Source organism: Symphalangus syndactylus, chromosome 9 (assembly GCF_028878055.3).
Source record: "Symphalangus syndactylus isolate Jambi chromosome 9, NHGRI_mSymSyn1-v2.1_pri, whole genome shotgun sequence".
Taxonomy (NCBI): domain Eukaryota; kingdom Metazoa; phylum Chordata; class Mammalia; order Primates; family Hylobatidae; genus Symphalangus; species Symphalangus syndactylus.
The window spans coordinates 54,216,379-54,244,343 of record NC_072431.2 but is presented as its reverse complement, the minus strand read 5'-3'; the positions used below and the strand labels follow the sequence as shown (position 1 = coordinate 54,244,343).

Genomic DNA, 27,965 nt, shown 5'->3' with positions numbered 1-27,965 from the left:
ACCCAGGCAATGGCACGAGCTCAGCTCACTGCAACTTCCACCTCCCACATTCAAGCGATTCTCCTGCCTCAGCCTCCTAATTAGCTGGGATTATGGGTGTGCGCCACCATGCCCAGCTACTTTTTTTTGTATTTTTAGTAGAGATGAGGTTTCACCATGTTGGCAAGGCTGGTCTTGAACCCCTGACCTCAGATGATCCACCTGCCTTGGCCTCCCAAAGTGCTGGGATTCCAGGTGTGAGCCACCACACTCGGCCCTGAACTTGTTTTCTATTGCTTGCAACTACAAGTGCAGCTTAAAACTATACTATTTAACTTACATTTTCCACAAGTCAGGAGTCTGAGCACAGGGGAGCTGGACCCTCTGCCCAGGTCTCACACGGCTGCACTCAAGGTATGGGCTGGGCTGCATTCCTCTCTGGAGCTCAGGGGCCTCTTCAGACTCACAAGGTTGTTGGCAGAATTCAATTCCTTGTGGTTTTAGGACTGAAGTCTCTGCATCTCTCCCCTCCTCTCTCACTGGCTCACAGCCGTGGACCACTCTCAGCTTCCAGTGACTGCTCTCAGGTTGCCCTGTGATGCCCTGGAGAACTGCCCTGGCATCACATACTTCTTGCACTTCAAACCTCTCTGACTTCTCTTCCATGACCAGCTGGAGAGAACTCTGGGCTTTGAAGGAGCACACGTGATTTTGTTCGGCCCAGCGAATAACCTCCATATCTCAAGGTCAGCTGATAGACAACCTTAATTATATCTGCAGAATCTCTTCTGCCATGCAGCATAATCACAGAGTGAGCCCAGGGGGCAGAGATCATGGAGCCATCTTAGAATTCTGCTCACCATAGTGACCTTCCATGCTTTTTCTGTGCTTATATTATTCTGCAGGGGACTTCTTACACATGTATATACATACATACAGGGTTCTTTTTGTCAAAGGTTTTTTTTTTTTTTTTTTTTTTTTTTTTTTTTTTAAAGGGATCGTCTGTGTAGTGTGGGTAAAAGGAATGAAGAAAAAAAAAGAAAACAATGAGGGAATCATATACTTAGTTTTCTGTATTTTTCATACCAGATCCTCTCTGGAAATTACATTGTGTGTTATACCTCCAATTCATACATCTTAGTGGTTATGGAATATTCCTTGGTGTAGATGAAAGACTCTATGTATTTGGGGATTGTTAGGAACAATTTTGCAACATACATTCCTATGTATACGATATTTCACCAAAGAAAAGATGTTATCAGTAGTAAGATCACCAGTGTTAACCAACATAAAAAATACGACAATTAAACTAGGACATAATACTTTCTTATTACCTAGGATTTTTATTTTTGTACTTAAGCTATATCGTATCTAAAGATTTATTTCAACATAGATTTTGATCTGTATTCATTTTGTGCATACCCAGAAAGGTATGCAGGAGTGAAATGAATTTAGAGTCTAAGTCTTTTCAAATGAGAGCCATCCCTATCCACACTCCCCACACAGTATCATTGTCTTCGTCCTCAAGAGGATTGGTGATGTGGCATCCCCTGCTGTCTCTAGTACGTTCTTCCAAGCCACTTGCATATTCAGTCTGCAAGTTTGTTGCAGATAACAGCTGGAAGGTATGTTCATTTTTTGGATGGTCCTGAATTAACTGAAATGTTGCAGAATCTCGCCCCAGGCAACAACAACCAAGTTCTAGCCTCACAGCTGCAGCTTGGCTGACATTCCACAGAATACAGGATGCCTTCCAGTTCCAGAGATGTTAGAAGATAAACACGTGTGTTTAGGAGTTGACGGAATTGATCCTATCAACGTTCATTCATTCTTTCATTCTTGCAGTAGAATGAAAACTATGTACACTTAAAAATTTTTACTTATTTTCACCAAAGTTATATATATATATATATATATATATATATATATATATGCACAGTTAAAGCAATACTTTCTCATTACTAATTAAAAGCAAAACAGCAGTTCTCTGCCATAGCCCTTCATTCTTCCCAGTTTTGAACTCCCCACAACCACTTTCAACTGTGAACTGTTTCTTTTTGGCTTTTAATTCCCTATCTTTTTCTTTTTCTTTTTTGTTTGTTTGTTTTTGAGACAGAGTTTCCCTCTTGTTGCCCAGGCTGGAGTGCAATGGCATGATTTCGGCTCACCACAACCTCTGCCTCCCAGGTTCAAACGAGTCTCCTGCTTCAGTCTCCCGAGTAGCTGGGATTACAGGCATACGCCACCACGCCTGGCTAATTTTGTATTTTCAGTAGAGTTGAGGTTTCTCCATGTTGGTCAGGCTAGTCTCAAACTCCTGACCTCAGGTGATCTGCCCGCCTCCGCCTCCCAAAGTGCTGGGATTACAGGCATGAGCCACCACGCCCGGCCTAATTCCCTATCTTGAACAAATGTGTCCTACTATGTCTTGATTTTTAAAAATTTCAGACATTTTCTAGTGACTTCCTTCAATGGAAAATGAGAACGTAGGTCTTTTCACCACCCCCCTCCCCAAAGTTCCAATTCCTATTGCCCGATCTTCTCCATAGAGCCATGTTTTATTTAAATTAATAATCAGGTTTTACATCTTTATGATCATTTATAGCTTTTCATAACTAAAGATGGGTCTATACAAATACTGTTTTTCCTTCCTGTCCAACTTTTATTTTTCTTTGTAGTTAATTATTGTCCTTCTTGCCTGTCCATTCTTTTCCTTGGTACTTTTCATTATTTCCGCATTCCCTTAACACTCTGTTAATTGTCTTCCCTCTTTTAAGATGTTCATATATATATTCGATATCTTATCAATTTCAGCTTCTTGGAGCTATCTTCCTTGTCTCTGTTGGACTGGGGGCTTATGACGTAAATAAATGTATTTGCTGGGTTTTTTTTTTTAAAAAAAACTTTTATTATAAGAGGTATTTTTATACCATAAAATTACCTGTTTTTAGTATATAATTGAATGAATTTTTAGTAAATTTACAAAGTTGTGTGATCATCATCACAGTCCAGTCTTAGCAATTTTTTTTTTTTTTTGAGATGGGGTCTCACTCAGTCACCCAGTCTGGACAGTCACCCAGGCTGGAGTACATAGTGTGATCTCAGCTCACTGCAGCCTCCACCATCTCCTAGGTTCAAGCAGTCCTCCTGATTCAGCCTCCCGAGTTAGCTGCGACTACAGATGTGTGCCACCACGCCTGACTAATTTTTGTATTTTTGGTAGAGACAGGGTTTCACCATGTTACCCAGGTTGGTCTCGAACTCCTGAGCTCAAGCGATCCGCCTGCCTCGGCCTCCCTAAGTGCTGGGATTACAGGCGAGAGCCACCACACCTGGCCAGCACATTTTCATCACCAAAAGATCCTTTGTGTCTATTAGCAGTCAGCCGGTCCCACCCCCAGACCCAGGCAGCCCCTGATCAGTTTTCTGGCTCTATATATTTGCTTTTTCCAGATATTTCATATACATAGAATCATACTTGTGTGTTTATTTTTTTTTTTGCATCTAGCTTTTTTCAAGTAGCATAATATTTTTGAGGCTCATCCATGTTGTAAGAGGTATCAGTATTTTGTTCCTTTTCATTGCTAAACAGTAGCCTATCGTATGGATAGATTTTGTTCATCTGTTCACCCGTTGATGGACATTTGGATTATTTCTCCCTTGTTGACTATTCTGGATAATGCTGCTGTGAACATTTGTGCATAAGCATTTGCGTGGACATGTATTTTTTACTTCTCTTGGGCATATACCTAGGAGTTGAACTTACGAGTCACAGGTAAATTCATGTGTAACATTTTAACACACCGACAAGCTGTTCTCCACAATGGCTGCACCATCTTACTTTCCAGCAATCGTGTATGAGGGGTCCAGTCTTTCTGCACTCGATATTGTTTACCTTTTTTGTTGTTGTTGTTTGGTGAGACGGAGTCTAGCTCTGTTGCCCAGTTGCCGTGCATTGGCGTGATCTTGGCTCACTGCAACCTCTGCCTCCTGGGTTCAAGCGATTCTGCTGCCTCAGCCTCATGAGCAGCTGGGATTACAGGCACTTGCTACCACACCTGGGTAATTTTTGTATCTTTAGTAGAGACGGGGTTTTACCATCTTGGACAGGCTGGTCTTGAACTCCTGACCTCAAGTGATCTGCCCACCTTGGCCCCCCAAAGTGCTGGGATTCAGGTGTGAGCCACTGCCCCTGGCCTGTTTACCTTTTTTATTATAACCATGGTAGTGGATGTGAAGTGGTACCTTATTGTGGTTTTCCTCTGCATTTCCCAAATGACTAATGATGTTGAGCATTTTTTATTGTATTTTAATGTACTTATTGGCCGTGTATATTTATTCTTTGAAGAAATGTTTATTCAAATCCTTGCCCGTTAAAAAATGTGGTTATGGCTGGGCACAGTGGCTCATGCCTATAATCCCAGCACATTGGGAGGCTGAGGCGGGTGGATCACCTGAGGTCAGGAGTTTTGAGGCCAGCCTGGCCAACATGGTGAAACCCCATCTCTACCAAAAATACGAAAATTAGCCAGGCATGGTGGCACACACCTATAATCCTAGCTACTTGGGAGGCTGAGGCAGGAGAATCGCTTGAACCTGGAAGGCGGAGGTTGCAGTGAGCTGAGATAGCGCCACTGCACTCCAGCCTGGGCAACAAGAGCGAGACTTCGTCTCAAAAAAAAAAGGAAGAAGAAAAAAAGACAGATGCAGGGGGAGAGAAGGGAGTTGGAATCATTTTCTAGATGGCAACGGAAGACTCCTCCACCAAAGTTAAAACTCAAGATACTTAAAAAACAATAGGGCTGGGCGCGGTGGCTCACGCCTGTAATCCCAGCACTTTGGGAGGCTGAGGCGGGCGGATCACGAGGTCAGGAGATCGAGACCACACTGGACAACATGGTGAAATCCCGTCTCTCCTAAAAATATAAAAATTAGCTGGGCATGGTGGCGGGCACCTGTAATTCCAGCTACTCAGGAGGCTGAGGCAGGAGAATCGCTTGAACCAGGGAGTCGGAGGTTGCAGTGAGCCGAGATCACACCACTGCACTGGTCCAGCCTGGCGACAGAGCAAGACTCCGTCTCTTTAAAAAAAAAAAAAAAGAAGAAGAAGAAGAAGATTGTAGCTCTGGGACAAAAGAGACAAATACGCAGTGGTGCCTGAGATGAAATAGCGCCCTCCATAGGGCTGTCGTTGTTGGTGGCGTGCCCAGCGCCATGCTGGACGTGGTGAGCAGGACTGTGCTTCGCTGGTCACCGTGACCCTCTCTAAGAAAGGGCTCACAGCTTCCCAGGGTAACTGGCTGCGGCCCCTGGTTTCGGCTGGAGAAAGTTCTTGGTTACGCCACGCTGCTCTCTCCTCGGCACAGCCCGGAGAGCTCTGTCTCCATCTGTGTCTGCCTAACAAATGGCTTAAGCATTTTATCTCCTCAGTTACCCATTATCTTAATTAGGTTTTCAGTTGCTTCTCAGAGAGCTCGATTGTTGTTCCCTGAGTAAGACTCTAATTAGTGTGAGGCGGTCCAAGTTTCATCATGGAAATAATACCCTAGAGTATGTAAAAAAAAAAATAATTTCTTCCCCCCTCTAAAAAAATGGAACCTCTCAATTTGCCAAAAATTTGGAAAATAAGTGAAAGTATAAAGAAAGGAGGAGAAATCACCTGTCAGGTCACCTCCCGGAGAGAATCATTTTCAACGTTTTGGTGCTTTTCATTCTGGTGTTTTCTTACTGTATGCATTCATTTACTTCATTTATTGATCGATTAGAGATGGGGTTCTGGCGTTTTCTCAGAATCTGCCTTCATTTTCTGACTTTATTTATTAGAGATGAGGTCTTGCTCTGTCACCCAGGCTGGAGCGCAGTGGCACAGTCAGCTCACTGCAGCCTCTGTCTCCTGGGTTCAAGTGATACTCCTGCTTCCACCTCCTGAGTAGCTGCAACTAAGGTGTGTCCCACCACATCTGGCTCATCTTTTTATTTTTGTGGGTTTGGGGTCTTGCTGTGTCTCCTAGTCTGCTCCCAAACTCCTGGCTTCAAGTGATCCTCCCACCTTAGCCTCCCAAAGTGCTGAGATTACAGGCATGAACCACCACGCCCAGCCTACATTAGCTTTCTTCAGGTTAGGTTTCTAAAGTATTCTGTAAATATAATTTTCATATACAGGACACCTCTTGCTTCTTTCTTCCTTTTTTTTTTTTTTTTTTTTTACATAGGTCAAATTCTAACACCCTTTGTTTCTTAATTCGGTCCCTTTCCTCAATCCTAGCACTCAGGGGCCACATGTGGTTGACTCCTGGCTCATGAATCCGACATGAATTGCTTCTGATTTCTTTTTTTTTTTTTTTTTTTTGAGACAGAGTCTCGCTCTGTCGCCCAGGCTGGAGTGCAGTGGCGCGATCTCGGCTCACTGCAAGCTCCGCCTCCCGGGTTCACGCCATTCTCCTGCCTCAGCCTCCGGAGTAGCTGGGACTACAGGCGCCCGCCACCGCGCCTGGCTAATTTTTTGTATTTTTAGTAGAGACGGGGTTTCACCGTGGTCTCGATCTCCTGACCTCGTGATCCACCCGCCTCGGCCTCCCAAAGTGCTGGGATTACAGGCGTGAGCCACCGCGCCCAGCCTGCTTCTGATCTTTAAATATATTACTGTCCAGGTGCAGTGGCTCATACCTATAATCGCAGCACTTTGGGAGACTGAGGCGGGAGGATTGCCTGAGCACAGGAGTTTGCGACTAGCCTGGGCAAAATAGTGAGACCCTGTCTCTACAAAAAATACAAAATTAGCTGGGCGTGGTGGTGTGCACATGTAGTCCCAACTACTTGGGAGGCTGAGGCAGAAGGATTGCTTGAGCCCAGTAGGTGGAGGATGCAGTGAGCTGTGGTCGTGCCACGGCACTCTAGCCTGGATGAGAGAGCAAGACCCTGTCTCAAAAACAAAACAAAACAGCCTGAATTTTGCTTATTCACCAACCATGTCTAGTCACCTTGCTAAATTCACTTGTTAATTGTAATAATTTTGCCATAAATTCTTTTGCATTTCCTACATACACAATCACGTTGCAAAATAATGATAATTGAACTTCTTTCTTTTCTTTTCTTTTCTTTTTTTTAGATGGAGTCTCACTCTGTCGCCAGGCTGGAGTGCAGTGGTGTGATCTCAGCTCACTGCAACCTCTGCCTCTCAGGTTCAAGCAATTCTCCTGCCTCAGCCTCCTGAGTAGCTGGGACTACAGGCGCCCGCCACCACACCCAGCTAATCTTTTGTATTTGTAGTAGAGACAGGGTTTCACCATGTTGGCGAAGATGGTCTCGATCTCTTGACTTCGTGATCTGCCCGCCTCGGCCTCCCAAAGTGCTGGGATTACAGGTGTTGGCCACTGCGCCTGGCAACTTCTTTCTTTTCAATCCTGTATCTTTCCTCTATTTTTCCTTGCCTGTTGTACTGGCTACGACCTAGTACAAAGTTGAAGAGAAGTGGTTACAGCAGGCATCCTTGTCTTGTTCCTGATGGCAAGAGAAAGTTACACACACATTCTCCCTAGAATTGTTTCCCTAATGGGAGAATTGGTTCCCAAAACGAGGCTAACATGTTCCTGTCTAGCCACAGTTCCTTTGTAGGGCTTTTTTTTTTTTTGAAATGGAGTCTTGCTCTGTCACCCAGGCTGGGGTGCAGTGGTGTGATTTCAGCTCACTGCAACCTCCGCCTTATGGGTTCAAGCAGTTCTCTTGTCTCAGCTTCCCGAGTAGCTGGGATTACAGGTACCCCCCACCATGCCTGACTAATTTTTGTAGTTTTAGTAGAGACGGGGTTTCCCCATGTTGTCCAGGCTGGTCTTGAACTCCTGACCTCAGGTGATCCACCTGCTTCGACCTCCCAAAGGGCTGGGATTACAGGCATGAGCCACCACGCCCAGCCTTTGTAGGGTTTCTATAATGAGAATAAAATGGAATTCGATGCAAAATGCTAAGAGTCAGGTTGGCATTACCAAATTATGCCTAAGAAGTTCTTTTTTGTACATTTGAAATGATTTTCCTTCAAGGACTGCTTGATGTTCTTACGGCTCTGTGTCCTTTGCTAGCTTAGAAAAGGGTGCTTTAGCTAAAAGAAGACTCGTTTCAGGCCCATCTGACCTCTGTGTTTTGCAGCGGTAACTGCAGTTTATTTAGCAGCGCATCCCCGGCTGTTACTAGGGGCCACTTTAAAATCATCTCTTGGGCCGAGCGCGGTGGCTCACGCTTGTAATCCCAGCACTTTGGGAGGCCGAGGCGGGCGGATCACGAGGTCAGGAGATCGAGACCATGGTGAAACCCCGTCTCTACTAAAAAATACAAAAAAATTAGCCGGGCGTGGTGGCGGGCGCCTGTAGTCCCAGCTACTCGGAGAGGCTGAGCCAGGAGAATGGCGTGAACCCGGGAGGCGGAGCTTGCAGTGAGCCGAGATTGCACCACTGCACTCCAGCCTGGGCGTCAGAGCGAGACTCTGTCTCAAAAAAAAAAAAAAAAAAAAAATCATCTCTTGGCCGAGCGCGGTGGCTCACGCCTGTAATCCCAGCACTTTGGCAGGAGGAGGCGGGCGGATCACGAGGTCAAGAGATCGAGACCATCCTGGCCAACATGGCGAAACCCCATCTCTACTAAAAATACAAAAAATTAGCTGGCGGGGGTGGGGGGTAGCGGGCTCCTATAATCCCAGCTACTCGGGAGGCTGAGGCACAAGAATCGCTTGAACCTGGGAGGCAGAGGTTGCAGTGAGCCGAGATGGCACCACTGCACTCCAGCCTGGGTAACAGAGCAAGATTCCTTCTCAAAAAAAAAAAAAAAAAAAAAAAAAATTGTCTCTTGCCGGGCATGGGAGTGCGCGCCTATAGTCCCAGCTATTCTGAGGCCCTGAGGCCAGAAGTTCCAGGCTGCAGGGCGTTATGGTGACCACGCCTGTAAATCCACACTGCACTCCAGCCTGGGCAACAGCAAATAAGTAAAATGGTCTCCGGTTCCCCAATAGTGGTGAAGTTCCCCAGCCCAGGAATGTTTCATTATCCCCTCCGTCTCCAGTCCTAGTCACCTCATCTCTAAGGCATGTAAGTGGGGATGGGTGACAGAAATGGTTCCAAGTTGTATATATCATTATTCCAAACCATCAAGAGCCAGGGAGGGAAGAGAAAACAGGATCAGTAGGTGAAGGCTGCCGGCTGAGTTTATAGAGGAACTGAGCGACGTTCAGGAAAAGCCTGTGTTTTTCTTTCCAGGGCTGTTCAGAGTCCGTGGGAGCTGGTGACGGTCACCAGCTGCTTGTCCAGGTTCCCTGTGCACCCCCGGCACGCAGAGCCCTGCCCTCTCTGCCAGCAGCGGGTCACTAGGCACTGTCTTCTTGAGGAGGGGAGGGGGATGGCCTAGACAAAGCCGTGTGGCCGTGGCTGCATGCTGTCCCCTCGCTGCTTCCTCCAGCAGTGAGTACCTCACCTGGGAGATGAGGCTGTGCTCAGCAGCTCAGCTTGGCCCAGGCTGGGGAGGAAGGTTGCTAACAAGGCTTCAGGGACACGGAGCTCAGCGCTCCTTTCCTTACGGCCTCTGCTGTGAGAGTAGAAGAAGGACGTCAACAACGACCGTCCCATCCCCATCTTCCCCATTGCCCCGGCGCCCTGCACTTTCTACTCCTTCCATCCCAGTGTCAAAGGCAGACATTTCATGGCCAGGCAGGCCTGTCTGCAAACCATGGTCCCTTATGAGGCCTGCCCTGCTATTCCAGCCTCTGGCCTTGTCGCATCTTTTTTTTTTTTTTTTTTTTGGAGACAGGGTCTTGCTCTGTTGCTCAGGCTGGAGTGTGGTGGCGTGATCATAGCTCACTGCAACCTCGACCTCTGGGCTCTGGTGATTCTCCCACCTCAGCCTCCCGAGTAGCTGGGACTGCAGGCACACACCACCATGCCCAGCTAATTTTTGTATTTTTTGTAGAGACTTTGAGATGCTGATCAGCCTGGGCTTGAACTCAAGCCATCCTCCCACTTCGGCCTCCCACAGTGCTGGGATTACAGGCGTGAGCCACTGGGCCTGGCCTTGTGTTATCTTCTTAAAATGTCAGAAAGTGTACATTTTGCTTCTGAGGCTGGGACCCCGTGTATTAGCAGATGTTTGGAGCCAGGCAGGTCTCTGAGGGTTGCTGGGAGTGAAGCAGGGCTGCCCACCAAGGTCCTAGTTACCCAGACCCTGCCTTATTCGTGGGCCAGGTTGTTTTTCTGCCTCTCCACTAGAGCGGATCAACAAGGGGCAGCAGGGGAGACCCACACCCGCCGGCTTCCTCTGTAGGAACCGACAGACACTTATCCTGAGAAGGACTGAAATCGACACTAAATCAAACTGGATGCTCCCACCAAGCTTTCCCAGCGCTTGTGGGTGTCACTTTGCTCCCTGTAAGGAGCTGCTGTGGACATGGCTTTGGGGGAGGGGGAGTGCCCTGGCAGTGGCTCCTCTCCCTGGCTGCTGTGTTCTAGAACCTTCCAGATGGCATTTACCAATGGAGATTCCTGGGCATCCCTCAAACCCATGCAGCACCTCTGATCCCAGTGAACTCAGTCATGCCAGGGCAGGAACATTCCCAGGGATCCTTGAAGAAGACGAGGGTGTTGGGGCCACAGCTGACCTTGGCTAAAACCAGGCAGCCAGTCTTGTCCCTCACATGGGGTAGGCAACAAAAGACATGGGCGTATTCTGGCTTGCAGCCTGGAGGTGTCTGCTTCACCCACAGCAGGGTCTGGTGCTTTATTTCAGATGAATAACTTCCCATCTAAAATTACTGTTATGAAAAGCTGCTGCCGTCCTACCATTTTGCTTTGTTAGAATTCATTTGTTTTGAAATAGTGGTTTCTTTTTGTTGTTGTTTTGTTTTGTTTTGAGATGGAGTCTCGCTCTGTCGCCCAGGCTGGAGTGCAGTGGTGCGATCTCGGGTCACTGCAACCTCCGCCTCCCGGGTTCAAGCGATTCTTCTGCCTCAGCCTCCTGAGTAGCTGGGACTACAGGCGCCCGCCTCCACGCCCAGCTAATTTTTGTATTTTTAGTAGAGATGGCGTTTCACCATGTTGGCCAGGATGGTCTCGATTTCTTTACCTCATGATCCACCTGCCTCAGCCTCCCAAAGTGCTGGGATTACAGGTGTGAGCCACCGCGCCCGGCCAGAAATAGTGGTTTCTTGATGATGTGTTTCTCACTGAACTTACTTCATGTTGATGGAATCTCCTATTGGTTGCATAAGGGCCCCTGGGGTGACCTTGTTCTTGGCAAAGAGCACACCTGTATAAGACCCCCAAATCAGGCAGTCCCTAAAATTGCAAAGCCCTGGCCTCCTCTTCCTGAGCAATGTGCTGCCGGGTCTGAGGGCCTTGAAAACTCCACGCTGTGTGTCTAGCGATGCCACCATGTGATGCTTCTGAAGGTGGCTGGGGTCAGCGTTGCGAGAGATGCTCTCCACGTGCCTCGGCTCCTGTCTCCCTCCACCCAAAGGCCAAGTGGGGGCGATTTCTGTCCCAGCTGAGGCAGATCCGCCCTGGGTCTGCACAGCGCTGAGACACTTAGGTGACTCAGGTGACGAAGCTGTGTCAGGTCAGGCACAAACAGGGCGTGATTGCAGCTCTCTCTATGGGAACTTGGGAGGCCATGTTGGCCCCCAACAAGCCTGAGAGCTGACCCCCTGGGAACATGAGTGCTGGGGTCCCATCTCCCGCAGCCTCATCTTGGGACAGGGCCAAGTCACAAAGCCACATGTTAGCAAGAGGCCTTTCAAACTTCGGTGATTTTTTAACAAAAGTGTTTATGCTGGGTGCGGTGGCTCACGCCTGTAATTCCAGCACTTTGGGAGGCCGAGGTGGGTGGATCACTTGAGGTCAGGAGTTCGAGACCAGCCTGTCCAAGATGGTGAAACCCCATCTCTAATCTAAAGATACAAAAATTAGCCCAGCATGGTGGCACATGCCTGTAATCCCAGTTACTTGGGAGGCTGAGGCAGGAAAATCACTTGAACCCAGGAGGCAGAGGTTCCAGTAAGCCGAGATTTTGCTGCTGCTACTCTAGCCTGAGCGACAGAGTGAGACTCTGTCTCAAAACAAACCAACAAAAAAGTTTTTAAAAATAAAGTATCATCAGTTACATTTACCTGACACCTGGGTTCCCACCTCCCAGATTTGACAGGTAAAGATTTTTATCGTATGTGTTTAGAGTTTAAAAAAATGAAATAAGTCAAACATGATATAAAGTTATGATAATATATTATAAATTATATATAACATATATTCTGTTACATACTGGACACTATACTAAATCCTATCAGATTGAAGTCATTTCTTCCACCACCCCTAGGCTTCCCCCGCTACCCATTGAGGACAGCCACCATGTGGTAAACTCACTGTGTGCATTGCTGTTTTATAAAATAGCTCTACACTGACCACACGGTTGGCCATAAAATACGTTTGTTTGAATTCTCAGCGAATTAAAAAAAACTGAAATTATACCAAGCACACTCTCCGACCCCAGCCCAATAAAAATAGAAATCAGTACTAAGAAGAGTGCTCAAAACCATACAATTACATGGAAATTAAACAACCTACTCCTGTATGACTTTGGGGTAAAAAATAGCTTTGCATGCACATAGATAGAAACCATAAGCGATGTACAGCGGTGTTTCAGGTGCTTTTAAAAAAACTGAACCAACGCGTCATCTCATGTGTTACGTCATGTCACGTGTTACCTGCAGCTTGCTCTTTCACCCTGTGGTCATGTACACAGCTGGCTACGGTCTTCTCTCTGCAGAGCTCTCCTCTCGTGCATGGCGGCTCCCTGTGGGGGGCGATTGGGTGGGTTTTGGGTTTTGCTAACTCAAGCAGTGCTGAATGCACCTGTGCACGTGTGCATGCATGTGTGCACAAGTGCATGGCTCCTGCTGGCTGTCCCACAGCAGGGGACTGAGGAGCAGAGTGGCGTGGTCAGTTGCTGTCCACACTGGCCATGCCCACAGCCGTGCCAGTATTGGCAGTGGCTGCTGCTGCTGCTTCACCTCCCCCACACCTGCACTCAGAGGGAAGCTCTGTCATGCTCGTGGCCTTGGGTGCAGGGACAGCGCCGCTGCCCAGAGGAGAGGCCTCACCTTTGGCCCCTCATTGAAGGCTGGCAGCCTGGCCCTTCTGCACACATGCGGGCCCACCCAGCACCAGGAAGGAGACCCTGGGAGTGGCCCCTGCGTGTCAGCATTGGTTCCGACCTGCAGAGAGCCCAGCCCTGGGCCTCAGGAGGCTGTGGAGCCTTGCCTGGAGGAGCAGGGTACACCTAGCTGTGAGCCACTTGCCTGGGGCTGCAGCCCCAGGGGACACAGACCTGGGACATCCTGTGCTTCATTTGTGGCCAGGTCCTCTGGGAGCCCCTGGGACTCTAGGAGGAGAAGCAACCCTTCCTGCCTCATGACCCTGGGACTTCCAGCAGGGCACTCTGAGGTCACCTCCTGCAACCTGGCCCCAGATTTGGGAGAAAGTTGAGGGCCGGAGCATCATTTGGAGCTGTTTTTGTTCTTCTTTCAGATCTGGCCCCACAGTTGTGCAATGAGGCTCAGCTGTGGGGCTGGTAACGCTTGTGGGAGTGGCGGGTGGGACGAGGTAGGGGAACTGGGCCCTACCTGCTGGGAACCTGCTGCCCGCCAGGCTGGGCCGGGTTCTGCAGCCGGCAGGAGCACGGGCGGTGAGCAGCCCAGCCCAGCAGCCTCGCACTGCGGCTGGGCGGCTTCCCTCACGCCCCGGCCCCCCGCGGGCTGCAGATGCACAGGCTGCCGGCTGCCTTGGGAAGGACGGCAGGGCCGCTGGTGCTGGTAAGGGTCGTCCTCGGCCAGCTGTCGCCTCCCTCCATCCGGCTTTTGTTTGGTTTTATTGGGAATGGCTGGAGGAAAGGCCGCCACAGATGGGGACGGATCTTAACCTGAAAGGCTGCGTACAGGGAACTCAGCAGAGGGCTCAGAAAAGACAGCGCCGGGTCAGCTGGGGACTGGTGAGCGGTTTTCATCTATCGCAGCCGGCTGGCTTTCCCAGAGCATGCATTTAGAGAGCGTGTCTGTATTTATGAGATATTAAGTCTTCTAAGGGTGTGTGTTATCTCTGAACTGTGTGCGCATGTTTGTGTGCACGTATGTGTTAATGTGTGTGGGTGCATGTGTGTTGGCGTGTGTGTATGTGTGTGCATGTGTGGTTTTTGTGTAGGTGCATGTGTGTATGCATTTTTGTGTGGGTGCATGTGTATTTGTGGGCATGTGTATGCACACGTGTGTTTGCGTGTGTGCCTGCTTTGGCTTGGGGGTATCAGAGGCAGCCTTGGGAAGGAGGCAGCCATGCTGTTGCAGGAACAGGCCATCAGCAGCCCCATGGGCTGGGGTGACGCGGCACAGTGACACCTCCTCCTTGTAAAGTGGGGGCAGGATGATGACCAGTCCGTCTCATCTCATCAGAGCACCTCCCCAGGGGAGTTTCGCCTGGTGCACAGATGGATGGGCAGGGCTCTGGAGGTGGCATGGTGACCCTGCAGAGGCCCAGGCTGCTGTGGGAAAACGTTTGTGGTTTGAGGCCCTGTGGGCTGTGATGCTGGCTGGTTGCACAGGCCACGGTGCGACCCTGGGCTGCTGCAGGGCAGGTGTGGTCTCCTCAGCCTGAGGATTTGACAGGCAGGCTGCCGGCTCTGAGACTGTCCTGCAGGTGCCACGGTGGTGCCAAGGCACTGTCTGGTTTTTCGAGGGGTGTAGCTAGAGGGCAGAGTCCTTGAGTCTCCGCCAGACCTGTTTTGACAGAACAGTGACAGGCATTAGGAGATGTGGCTTAGTGGGATTTGAACTCAGGAGGACCTGGGACATGGGCACTATTAGACTTACTTATTTTTTTTTGGCGGGGGACGGAGTTTCACTCTTGTCACCCAGGCTGGAGTGCAGTGGTGCAATCTCAGCTCACTGCAACCTCCGCCTCCTGGGTTTAAGCCATTCTTGTGCCTCAGCCTCCTGAGTAGTTGGGATTACAGATGCGCACCACCATGCCCAACTAATTTTTGTATTTTTAGTAGAAATGGGGTTTCACCATGTTGGCCAGGCTGGTCTCGAACTCCTGACCTCAGGTGATCCCCCCCACCTCGGCCTCCCAAAGTGCTGGGATTACAGGGGTGAGCCACCGCACCCAGCCCTGGTGCTATTAGACTTCTAACTGTTCACTTTGCGTTGCTTCTGTTCCAGGGATAAACGCCCAGGCCCGGAGGCTGCAGCGGAGTCGTGCGAAGGGAACCCCGGCCCTGGCCTTGGGGGATGCCCGGAGCTCCCCTCCACCCCGGTTGCGCCGCACAGTCAGCGAGACCAGCCTGAGCCCAGTGAACGCCCTGCCCGCTGCTGCCCAGGGCCCTGAGGAGCTCGGCCTGGACGCCATGCGGTACTCGCTGTACCAGTCCCCGCACCTGCTCCTTCTGCAGGGCTACAGCCAGCAGCACGTGAGCCTCCCCTCCTGACACCCACTGCCCAGTGCCACTGCGGGGACAGCAGGCAGGACTCAGAAGTCAAGGCCTCCTCCTGCCTTTAGCCCAGTCGGCCGTGAGCTCTGTGGCTGCAGCCCCTCTGGCTGTGCCGAGGCTGTGGAGGGGGGTGGGGGGGGCACATGTGGAGTCATCCACATTTTCCCTGTCCAGGCCACGGTGGGCGGCAGTGGGGGCTCCTCACTTCCCCAATCCCAGAGTGGGTGCCCTCAGCACCAGGCGCCTTCAGGGAGAACTCCTCATGCCTTCCCAGGCTGTGGGTCCCGCCTGGCTCTGGGGAAGGGCATGGGCAGGTGGCCAGGGCCAGTCTGCTTCCTGCTCCTGGCGAGGGGGCTGCTGAGTCACCAATTGGTGGCCACATTCTCTGAGGGGGCACCGAGCAAAGGCCCATGCCACCCCCACCTGCCCAGAGCCGTTTCTCACCACTTCCATCAGAGCAGGCAGGCCGTCGCCCCGAGCAAATGCCAGGTGCAGGGCCACCTCGCCTCACCTTGCTGGACACTTGCCCTGCCAGACACCTGTTTTCCCCGCCCCCTGCTCGCTCTGCCCACCCTCCTGTGCAATCAGCTCCTTTGCTGCTCATTTCCATGAGCACTTTACAGCCATAAGGCTCCTGTGCCCAGGTCTTAGGGGGCATCTTCCCACGGGGTAGTGCTCTCACACAGGTGACAATGCTCCCACACTGGCGGCGGTGCTCCCACACAGTTTTGGGGATGACCTGGGGGAAGTTATGTAGTCCTTGGCCCGGTCTGTAGAACCAGTGCCTGTTTCCGGGCCAGCCCTGACCTGGCCTGTCGCTGTCTCAAAGCTGGGTCTCTCCTGGGTCTCGTGTGCTCCTCTGGGAAACCGACCTCCTCTAGGATGGGCCCGTACATCGAGGGGCGGGTTCCTGAGAGCTGCCGGGGTTCTGTTGTGGGGGTGGCCAGGGACATGGAGAGCCCGTGGCGACAGCATCCCAGCCACGCTGCTTCAGCAACCAGGGACTAGAGACGGGCCGCTTTTCCCGCGTGCTGCTCGCATTGCGCCTGCCCTGAGCGGAGTGTCTGTTTCAGGACAGCCTGGTGTATGTGCTCAACCGGGACCGGCACACGGTGGGCCAGCGGACCCCCTCCAGCAAGCCCAGCATCAGCCTCTCGGCCCCCGACATCCTGCCTCTACACTGCACCATCCGCCGGCAACCGCTCCCGGACAGCAGCCAGGCTGGGGAGAGGCTGGTCCTGGAGCCCATCCCTGGGGCACCCATCTCCGTCAACTTCTCCGAGGTGGGGCGCAGGACCGTGGTGCTGCACCACGGGGACCTGCTCTCCCTGGGGCTCTACTACCTGCTGCTGTTCAAGGACCCCACGCAGGCCCAGCCCCTGCCCGCCGGGGCCTTGGCGCGCCTCCGGGCTGTGCCTCAGAGCTGCCGGCTGTGCGGGGCCGCGCTCGGGGCCCGGGGAGCTGCCTCCCCTACTCAGGCTGCCCTGCCCCGGCGCCAGCAGCTGCTCCTGGAGTTCGAGCCCCACCTGGAGGATACACTGCTGCAAAGGATCATGACTTTGATCGAGCCGGGGGGCGACGACCACAAGCTGACCCCCGCCTTCCTCCTGTGCCTCTGCATCCAGCACTCGGCCACCCACTTCGAGCCGGGCACATTCGGGCAGCTCCTGCTCAAGATAGCTAGGCTGATCCGCGAGACGGTCTGGGTCAGTGTGCTGGGGTGGGCGGTCAGGGTCCTGTGCCGGTCTAGGGGAGGAGGGGGCCCGGAGCTAGCCCCGGCTGGGAGGCGGAAGGGCCTCTATTTGACCCCCACGGTGCTGTGCCGCTGAGTGCAGCGCGGCCTTTCCCTGCCTGTCGCTGCCCCCCGGCCTCACAGGCCACCAGAAGCAGCCCCAGAACCCAAAGTGTCAGCTGCAGCCCTTTGCCCCTGAGGGTGGGGTTTGCCTGGGGTCCGAGGTCACCTCCTGAGCTCTGGGCTTGTACCCTCCCTGGGGTCCAGCTGGACCCAGCACTGTCACGTGCCAGGAGTGAGCTGCCCCGAGCCTGGGCACTACGAGGCCGAGGTGACATTGATAGCTCTCACAGGCCCCTGCCCAAGAGCCCCAGACGCCCCTGTCTGTGCTGGTGCCCTGTGCTTGCTGCCAGGGGCTGGTTGAGCACATACCCACTGGAGCCATCCCTGATCCGAGTTTGGAGGTGCAGGGCCTGTCAGCTTTTGTGTGTTGACAAACTTTCCTCCAGGCCAACCTCTCTCATCCCCGGCCCTGTGGGCACTGTGGCAGGAGAGCTCCTTGCTGTGGGGCTGGCCTGTGCATTGCAGAGGATTCAGCAGCATCCCTGGCCTCCACCCCTAGATGCTGGTCACCCCCTGCTGCCCCGCCACACACACATGCACATACACCCATGGCTGCAAGCATTGCCGATGTCCCCAGGAATCCAGTGTGGCCGCCAGTGAGCAGGACTGCCTTGAGCCCATGAGTGCTGGAACAGGCATCACACAGTCATGGCCCCCTGCTGGGCCCCGCCCCACAGTGACTTGGCTCCCAGGGACCCAAAGGACAACTCGTAGTTGTTCAAGTTCGTTCAGAGACACTCAGACCCTCGCCAGTCTGGGCCCTGCTTATCCCCGGCAGATGTGGGGAGGGCGAACCGCTTGACTGTGTAGAAACCTCATCAGTTTCTCATATCGAAATCCACAGTTTAAATGTCTGAGACTTTTAAAAAGTAAAAGCTAGCACAGGCTGCCCTGTCCAGAGGTCAGTGGGAGCCGTCTCTATGCACCGTGGGTGTTGTAATCTGGGTGCCTGTGCCTTGTCCTCTCGGGTTCCCGGTGTGGGATTTGATGGGAGTGCCACTGCAGCGTGCCCGTGTCCCGTCCGTGCAGTCACTGACAGAGGGCCAGGTGATGTCCCTGTAGTGTGCGTCCACATCGTGGCCACTGTGACTGAGAGGTACCTGCTGGCCAGAGGTCATGGGTTTTCCCACCATCAGTGTCATTTCCCGAGTCTCCTCTGCGCCAGACACTTACTTGCAAACCAAACGCTGTTTAATTTCTTTATCACAACCACCCTGATGATGTAGATGCCACATCCCATGTCACAGACAGGGAAACTGAAGCCAGGGGGCCGTAAGTCACTTGCTGAGGGACCCAGGTCCCAGCCTGCGTCCCAGCCACCTGGGGCTCGCTGTGTGGCTGGCCCACTCCCTGCAGCACACCAGGGCTCACCCTGCCACTATGCTACAGGCACTGAAACAGAGGCTCCCAGATGTGAATTTCCTGGTCCAGGGATTGAGCTTACAGACATCAGACTGAGCCTGAGTCCACCTCGTCCCCCCGCACCCACTGTGGGAATCCGAAGCCTCCGCTGGGTGCCGTCCGGATCCCATGCGAATGTCATTTGCTCATTTGTTTCCTGAGAATGTGCAACTCTGTCGCCACTGCCCTGTCCTCATTCCTTACCAAATATACAGGCTTAGAGTCTACGCACACTCAGCCATCACAGTTACGTTTAGCCGGATAACTTACTACTAAGGCAAGAATAATTCTTTTTTTTTTTTCCTGAGACAGAGTCTCGCTCTGTCACCCAGGCTGTAGTGCGGTGGCGTGATCTCGTCTGACTGCAACCTCCACCTCCCAGGTTCAAGCGATTCTCCTGGCTCAGCCTCCCAAATAGCTGGGATTATAGGCATGTGCCACCACACCTGGCTAATTTTTGTATTTTTAGTAGAGATGGGGTTTCACCATGTTGTCCAGGCTGGTCTCGAACTCCTGACCTCAAGTGATCTGCCCGCCTTGGCCTCCCAAAGTGCTGGGATTCCAGGCGTGAGCCACCTTGCCCAACCTTTACTATTTTTTAAACAGCCAGTTGTTATGTAAGCTAGAGAGTTGTGAGATACTCTTATTGTAGGAAACTTGTAGGTCACAGTCGGTAATGGAATGGGAAGATGTTGAAGTCACATGGAAAATGTCCTTTCCAGCACAGCTTGAATAAATAGTCAGCGTCACACAGGATGCCTGGGGCAGCATGGCTTGTTTTCCTGTCGATGGTATAATGTGTATTTGAACGTGTCCCTGTGTTAGCCTGTTTTTCTCACTTGCTTTTTCTCCCGCTTTGTAATTGTAGGAGAAAACCAAAGAACTAGCAGAGAAGCAGGCACAACTGTGAGTATGACCTGGTTATTGTGCCCGCCTCTGGGCAGCAGGTCCTGGGGGCTTACACTTCCCGGGGGAGCCAAGTCCCGAGGGGTCTCCCCACTCCTTGGGGTCAGCTCCCGGCTTTGTCCTTCCATCCAAGCGGCGGCCTTTTTTGCTTCTTTAGTCATCACCCTGGGAAGCTCTGAGTTTTGGGAAATTGCTTCAGGGCATCCTTAAGACTGGATGGGTGAGGTCTTCTTTTTTTGTTTGTTTTTGTTTTGTTTTGTTTGCTCTATCGCCAGGCTGGAGTGCAGTAGTGCAATCTCGGTTCACTGCAACCTCTACCTCCCAGGTTCAAGGGATTCTCTTGCCTCAGCTTCCCGAGTAGCTGGGACTACAGGTGCCACCACCATGCCCGGCTAATTTTTTTTTTTTTTTTGTATTTTTAGTAGAGACGGGGTTTCACCATGTTGTCCAGGCTGGTCTCGAACTCCTGAACTCAAGTGATCCACCTGCCTTGGCCTCCCAAAGTACTAGGATTACAGGTGTGAGCCACCATGTCTGGCTTTTCGAGAATCTTCACAATTTTATTAATTTATTTTCCATTTTTATTTTAAGTTCAGGGGTACGAGTGCAGCTTTGTTACGTAGGTAAACTTATGTCACGTGGGCTTGTTTGTTGTACAGATTATTTCATCACCCAGGTATTAAGCCTTGTACCCATTCATTGTATTTCCTGATCCTCTCCCTCCTCCCAGCCTCCACCCTCTGAAAGGCCCCAGTGTCTGTTGCTCCCCTCTCTGTGTCCATGTGTTCTCATCATTTAGCTCCCACTTGTAAGTAAGAAGGTATTTGGTTTTCTGTTCCTGCGTTAGTTTGCTAAGCATAATAGCCTCTAGCTCCATCCATGTCCATGAGCTCGTGCTTTTTTTTTTTCTTTTCTTTTTTTTTTTTTCTTTTTTGAGACGGGGTTTCGCTCTTGTTGCCCAGGCTATAGTGCAATAGTGCGATCTCAGCTCGCTGCAACCTCCGCCTCTCAGGTTCGAGCGATTCTCCTGCCTCAGCCTTCTGAGTAGCTGGGATTACAGACATGCACCAGCACGCCCAGCTAATTTCGTATTTTTTTTTTTTTTTTTGAAACGGCGTTTCGCTCTGTCGCCCAGGCTAGAGTGCTATGGCGCAATGTCAGCTCACTGCAAGCTCCACCTCCTGGGTTCACACTGTTCTCCTGCCTCAGCCTCCTGAGTAGCTGGGGCTAGAGGTGCCTGCCACCACGGCCGGCTAATTTTTGTGGGTTTTTTTTGTATTTTTAGTAGAGATGGGGTTTCACCATGTTAGCCAGGATGGTCTCCATCTCCTGACCTCGTGATCCACCCGCCTCGGCCTCCCAAAGTGCTGGGATTACAGGCATGAGCCACCGCGCCCGGCTGCTAATTTTGTATTTTTAGTAGAGACGGGGATTCTCCATGTTGGTCAGGCTGGTCTCGAACTCCTGACCTCAGGTGATCCCCCTACCTCGGCCTCCCAAAGTGCTGGGATTACAAGCGTTAGCCACTGTGCCCGGCTGATCTCGTGCTTTTTTATGGCTGCACGAGGTCCTCTTTTGAGCTTTCTCCTCCCTTGCTCTCCCGATTCTGTGTTAGAACTAACCTGCTCCTTCAGCGAAAGGCGCGGCTCCTGGGTTAGAGGTAGGGCAGTGCACCACCACTCTCCAACGGCTGTTTGTGCGGAAAGCACTATCTCTACCCTAGACACTGCTGGGGCACTTGGGAAACCATTCGGTCGATCCGATACAGATGCGCGGCCCCTGCGGCCCACACTCCCACTCTCGAGTGGGCCCTAGAGAGACACCTGCTGGTGGAAGGCAGTGTGTCCGCACGGGAGCTGAAGCCGCCACATGTCTCCTCCCGGTGGCAAGGAATGACCTACAGTCACTGCTCTCTCAGTGCAGCTGAATCCAAGACAATGTTGAGAAAAAGCACCCAGCACAGTGTCTGTGATACAGTTAAATGCATACACACACATACACACACACACACACACACACACACGTATGATATTCACAGCCAAGCCATCCTGTTTAAGACACACATGTGAGATGACACTGATGAAGGCAGAGTGGAAGGTGGTGGCCACGCTAGGCAGTGAGGGAGGGGGGTGCGTCTGGGGGGCTCAGGCTGAGTGGCTGGCAGCACCCCCTTAAGTCAAGCTGTGGTACACAGAGGTTTGCGTGATTCCCATCCGTGCCTTTATTAGTCTGTTCTCACACTGCTAATAAAGACATATCCGAGACTGGGTAATTTATAAAGGAAACAGGTTTAATGGGCTCACAGTTCCACATGGCTGGGGAGGCCTCACAATCATGGCAGAAGGCAAAGGAGGAACAAGGGCACATCTTAGTTGGTGGCAGGTGAGAGAGTGTGTTCAGGGGAACCACCCTTTCTAAAACCATCAGATCTCCTGAGTACTCATTCACTATCAGGAGAACAGCACGGGAAAGACCCGCCCCCATGATTCAGTTACCACCCACTGAGCTGCAATTGAAGATGAGATTTGGGTTGGGACACAGCCAAACCCTGTGAGTGCCTCACCTACCAAAAATGGTCCATCCATAAAGCCCGTTATTGCCATATGTGCCTCCTGATGTCCACCCTGGGTCCATCCTTCTTTCAAAGGTAGGAGAGACAGACATGGGACAGCTTGGGGACCACTGACCTGGAGTCCCCAGCATCCCCACTGCCCGGCCCAGGGAGAGCTGAGCTCCGAATGCCTTCCACTTTCACTGGCAAACACCCGTTCCGCAGAGCCAAGTCCCGATGCCATGTACTGGAGGTGGGTCCCGGCCTCTGAGATCTGGGACTGCGTGAGGGACCCAGGCTCTGCCTCCCAGCCTGACAGGAGGGGGCTCCATAGAAGCCAGGCCCTGGACAGCATCGAAGGGTGATAGACAGCCTGACCTAAGGCGAGGAGGTGGTCCAGGCCCAGGCCCCTGCAGTGGCACCCGGCATCTTGTGGGCTTTCAGTGTTGAGAAGTTTGCATGGGAGTTGGGACTGGGCCCAGTGACAGGTGTGGTGGCCTCCCTCTGGGGCTCTGCTCCAGGACAGCTGGAGTTCTAGTGTTGAGGGAGGGTGTGGAGGGGATGGGAGTGTACCCAGCCCTCATCCTCCTAAGTGCTGAGGTGCAGGGAGGACTGGAACCTTCCACCCCAGCGCCTGTTTGCTGGGCAGCCTGCAGTCTGAAGCGCAGCTCTGGGTGGACCCAGCTTCCTCGTTGATGGGAAGGCCCGGGCCCTCCCTGCTGCAGCTGCGGGCTCCTGCTGTGCATTCCGGAACCGTCATTGTTGCGCGCTCGTGCTGTGCGTTCCAGAACCGTCCTCGTTAGGGCCTAAAAACAGCCCTGTTTCCATCCCTCATGCACGCCTGGGGGCCTTTTCCTTTTTCCTTTGTAAAATAATGAATCACTTCCAAAACACAGAACAGTACAGAATCCGTCACTCACCCGTGAACCCACACCTGAAACTGACGTTATGATGATGATGATTTGGGATTTAATATGACTAACATTTTGTTTGCCCTGTTTGCCTCAAATCTTAGTGTTCTGTGTTTCAAATTGCGAATGACCACTGAATTTGACTAAATCATTTTCTGCATCTGTGATCATCATATATTCTTCCCCTTCTAATCTGTTAACGTGGAGTGCTACATTCCTAGGTTTTCTTTTTTTTTGAGACAGGGTCTCATTCTGTCACCCAGGCTGGAGGGCATTGGCGTGACCTCGGCTTGGCGCAACCTCTACCTCCTGGGCTGAAGCGATTCCCGCTCCTCAGCCTTCAAGCAGCTGGGACTATAGGTGCGTGCCACCACGCTCGGCTAATTTTTGTGTTTTTTGTAGAGACGGAATTTCACTATGTTGGCCCAGGCTGGTCTCGAACTCCTGAGCTCAAGCAGTCCTCCCGCCTCAGCCTCCCAAAGTGTTGGGATTACAGGCGTAAGCCACTGCACCCAGCCTATATTTTTAATATTTTGAGGAGCCTCCATACTGTTTTCTGTAAAGGCTATACTAATTTGTATCCCCACCAACAGCGTGCAGTCCTTTCGAACACCTGTGATCTGTCATTGTTTTGATAATGGCCATTCTAACAGGAGTGAGGTGGCGTCTCGTTGTGGTTTTGATTGGCATCTCCCTGAGAATTAGTGATGTTGACTGTTGATCTTTTAATTAGCATTTTCGCATCTGAATTTATTGGTAAAATTGGTCTACATTTTTTTTTTTTTTTTTGCATTGTCCTTGTCTGATTTTAGTAACAAGTTTCACAGAACATGAATTGGGGAGCTTTCTGCATTTCTTAGTTCTACGGATCAGTTTGTATGAGGTGAGGGCTGGCCCTGCAGGTTTGCTGGAAGAACATCTGGGCCAGATTCCTCGGGGAGGGAGGCCCGTGTTGGCTGAATCCCTTTCTTTAATGAAGATTGGTTTACTTTTTTATTTCTTTTTGTTCTTTTTTGAGATGGAGACTCGCCCTGTCCCCCAGGCTGGAGTGCAGTGGCACGATCTCTGCTCACTGCAACCTCCGCCTCCCAGGTTCACGCCATTCCCCTGCCTCAGTCTCCTGAGTACCTGGGACTACAGGCGCTTGCCACCATGCCCAGCTAATTTTTTGTATTTTTAGTAGAGACGGGGTTTCACTGTGTTAGCCAGGATGGTCTTGATCTCCTGACCTCTAGTGACCTGCCCACCTCGGCCTCCCAAAGTGCTGGGATTACAGGCATGAGCCACTGTGCCCAGCCCTCTTTTTTTTTTTTTTTTTGAGACAGTCTCGTTCTGTCGCCCACGCTAGAGTGCAGTGGTGCAATCGCATTTCACTGCAGCCTCTGCCTCCCAGGTTCAAGCGATTCTCCTGCCTCAGCCTCCTGAGTAGCTGGGATTACAGGCACCTGCCACCATGCCTGGCTAATTTTTGTATTTGCAGTAAAGACAGGGTTTCACCATGTTGACTAGGCTTGTCTTGAACTCCTGACCTCAAGCAATCTGCCACCTTGGCCTCCCAAAGTGCTGGGATGACAGGCGTGAGCCACGCTCCTGGCCTGTCTTGATGATTCTTATTGCCCTAGAATCTTTCTTTCCCTGGGGTGAGTACCACATCCCCTTTCACTGGTTTACTATTCGCCTCATCCGTTTTTCCATGCCCGTACATGGGACCAGGGAAAGTTTACATTCACCCTTTCTGTGTCCTTTTATGTTTTGAAAGCCATTGTTTATTCACCTGACTTATCTTTGTTAATGGGCAAGTCGAATCTATTTAGGTTTATTGCCATTCCTGATGTCTTTGGCCACATTTTTACCATCTTCCACACTATTTTCTCTGCGTTTTGCCTTTAATTTTTATACTTTCCTATCTGATTGGATTTTTTTTTTTTGAGATGGAGTCTCACTCTGTTGCCCAGGCTGGAGTATAGTGGCTCGATCTCAGCTCACTGCAACCTCTGCCCCCCAGGTTCAAGTGATTCTCATGCCTCAGCCTCCATAGTAGCTAGGATTACAGGCACGCGCCACCACACCCGGCTAATTTTTGTATTTTTAGTAGAGACGGGGGTTCACCATATTGGCCAGGCTGGTCTTGAACTCCTGACCTCACATGATCCACCCGCCTCAGCCTCCCAAAGTGCTGGGATTACAGGTGTGAGCCATCGCAACTGGCTTCTGACTGGATTTTAAAAAACTCCCCTTTTCCTTCTTTATTAGTTTCAAAGTAATTCTGAAAATATTAATATCTTCATCCTTTTGTGGAACACTAGATCTTAGGATGCTTCGACCCCCATCCTCACTTCTGGGCTTTCATTTTATTGCTGACATTATTCCAGCTTCAGCTTGCTTTTAACACTACTGTGTCTCAAATCATTCTTTGTTTTTACTTCATTTAATTTAATTAATTATTATTTTTTGAGACAGTGTCTCACTCTGTTGCCCAGGCTGGAGTGCAGTGGTGCAGTCACAGCTCACTGCAGCCTCAACCTCCTGGGCTCAAGTGATCCTCCTGCCTCAGCCTCCCAAGTAGCTGGGACTACAGGCATGTCCCACCTACCACCATGCCCTGGCTAATTTTTTGATTTTTTTTGTAGAGACAAGACTCAAGTGATCCTCTCGCTTCAGCCTCCCAAAGTGCTGCGATTACAGATTTGAGCCACCGCACCTGGCCCCCAAAGGGCACCTTTAACGGTTTCCTGCAACATATTCACCATTTCATTTCCCTTCTTTTTTTTTTTTTTTTTTTTTTTTTTGAGACAGTCTCGCTCTGTCGCCTAGGCTGGAGTGCAGTGGTGCAATCTCGGCTCACTGCAACCTCCACCTCCCAGGTCCTGGTTCAAGAAATTCTTCTGCCTCAGCCTCCCAAGTAGCTGAAATAACAGGAACGTGCCACCACGTCCAGCTAATTTTTGTATTTTTAGTAGAGATGGGGTTTCACCATGTTGGCCAGGCTGGTCTTGAACTCCTGACCTTTGTAATCTGCCCACCTCGGCCTCCCAAAGTGCTGGGATTACAGATGTAAGCAACCACGCCCAGTTTTTTTCTTTCTCTCTCTTTCCTTTTTTTCTTTCTTCCTTTCTTCCCGGGTGTGATGGTGCTGGCTGAGCTGTCTGTGGTTTGCTTTCTCACTCATGACCTCTCCGGGTGGGTGGATGTGGCTGACCCACATTTTGGGGCATGCTGTTCCCTGGTCCTCTCCTGATGGACGTGACAGGCATGCATAGGCCGTGGCTGGTGGCCCACGCTCTGGTCTCTGTGCTCCATGTGGGCCCTGCAAGTGTTTCCATCACCTTGGTTCCCAGGAGTGGGACTCCAGTACCTCCCTCCACCTGCAGGAGATACCCGCACCCTGACCAGCCTGCCCCAGCCAGCTGCACCCGTTCCTCCTGCTGGGCCGTGCTGCCCCTGCTGAGTGCCCTTCCCCTCTGCCCTCTTCTAGCACTACCCTAGCCAGTTGCACCTGTTCCTCCTGTCCGGCTGTGCTGTCCCCGCCCGAGTGCCCTTCCCCTCTGCCCTCTTCTAGAACTGCCCCAGCCAGCTGCGCCCGTTCCTCCCGTTCCTCCTGTCCGGCTGTGCTGTCCCCGCCCGAGTGCCCTTTCCCTCTGCCCTCTTCTAGAACTGCCCCAGCCAGCTGCGCCCGTTCCTCCTGTCCGGCTGTGCTGTCCCCGCCCGAGTGCCCTTCCCCTCTGCCCTCTTCTAGAACAACATGCGTTTTCCTTTTCCGCCAGACCTGCTCCTCCGTCCACACAGGCCTGGGTGGGATGGGCTGGATCTTCATCATTCCCTGGGCCCCCACTCACGTGGCCACAGATTGGCAGGTGGGGGCGTTCAGCGCCAACGTGGCCTGAGTCTGATCCTGAAACTCCAGTTGCAAAGCCTGGTCACTTGTTTCCCGGGAGAGGCCTGTCTACCCTCCAGGTTCCGGTGAAATTGAGAAGGGCAGCAAATGTTGAAAACAAGATGGAATTAGTCTCTGAAGAGCCCAGCGAATCCTTCTTTAACTGCATAAAAAGCTCCTTCTGCCCATCTGCAGACATGCGTGTCCTTCAAGCCAGCGTCCAGAATGGGCAAAAAGGAGCAGGACTTTGAGCTGTGCCACATACACGAGCAAGCAGCAGACCTGCTTAACCGCCAAAAACAGGAGAGATGGTCTCAGGCTAGTTTCTTCCCTCCCCGGGTGTGTGCATGCGAGAGAGGTCAACATTGTTTGTGGACAAAAGTGAAGTGACGTCAGAGAGAGCAGGCAACACTTTGAGCACCGGGGAGAATCTGGGACGCAGCCTGGGCTTCCTCCCCCAGCCCCACTTGGCTGCCCAGCTGGGGAAAGAACAGGGAGGAAAACAGGGCCTCAGCCCTTCCCAGATGCCCTCACAAACCGGCTGCCTTAAGGTCCTAGTGGCATTTCCTGTGGGCTTGGCACCTTTCAAAGGACCCCAGGCCGGGTCCACACACCTGGGACTGTGCGTGCGATGGTCACTCTGACGGCCATCCAGCCTTGAGCCTGGCTCTGCCCCGGGCCTGGGGTCAGGCACTGGGCTGGCACCATGCCCTGCAGCCAGCAGAGTGGCAGCTGCCTGGCTCACCCCTTAGAATCCCCCCAGTAAGGGAGACAGGTGACAAGGGGTACCTGGGCCAGCCACGGGCCAGGCAGCAGGGCCACCCTCCACACCCCAGGCCGAGCCAAGTCAGATCTGCGTGATTTGATCTGTTTGCAAAAGGATCCCTTCTGCTCACTGCTCAGGGGCACACGGCTATTTGTGTCCGCCAGGCGCGATTATGGAGGCTTAGGGATGAATGCGTCCTCTGAGCTGCTAGGACCCCG

General features: G+C 51.7%; 1 protein-coding gene across 3 annotated transcripts in view; it reads left to right on the top strand.

Moving 5' to 3' along the window:
- The window catches only part of RADIL (Rap associating with DIL domain), an 87,585-nt gene that overhangs the window by 35,885 nt on the left and 23,735 nt on the right, over window positions 1-27,965 (top strand). For 2 of the 3 annotated variants that reach the window (XM_055292205.1, XM_055292206.1), the window contains exons 3-5: window positions 15,215-15,462; window positions 16,557-17,189; window positions 19,608-19,645. In XM_055292205.1, coding sequence (XP_055148180.1) covers window positions 15,215-15,462; window positions 16,557-17,189; window positions 19,608-19,645 — 919 coding nt within the window. Of the gene's footprint in view, window positions 1-13,941; window positions 13,993-15,214; window positions 15,463-16,556; window positions 17,190-19,607; window positions 19,646-27,965 lie in introns of those variants that run through there. The other variant, XM_055292207.2, reaches the window with a different exon arrangement.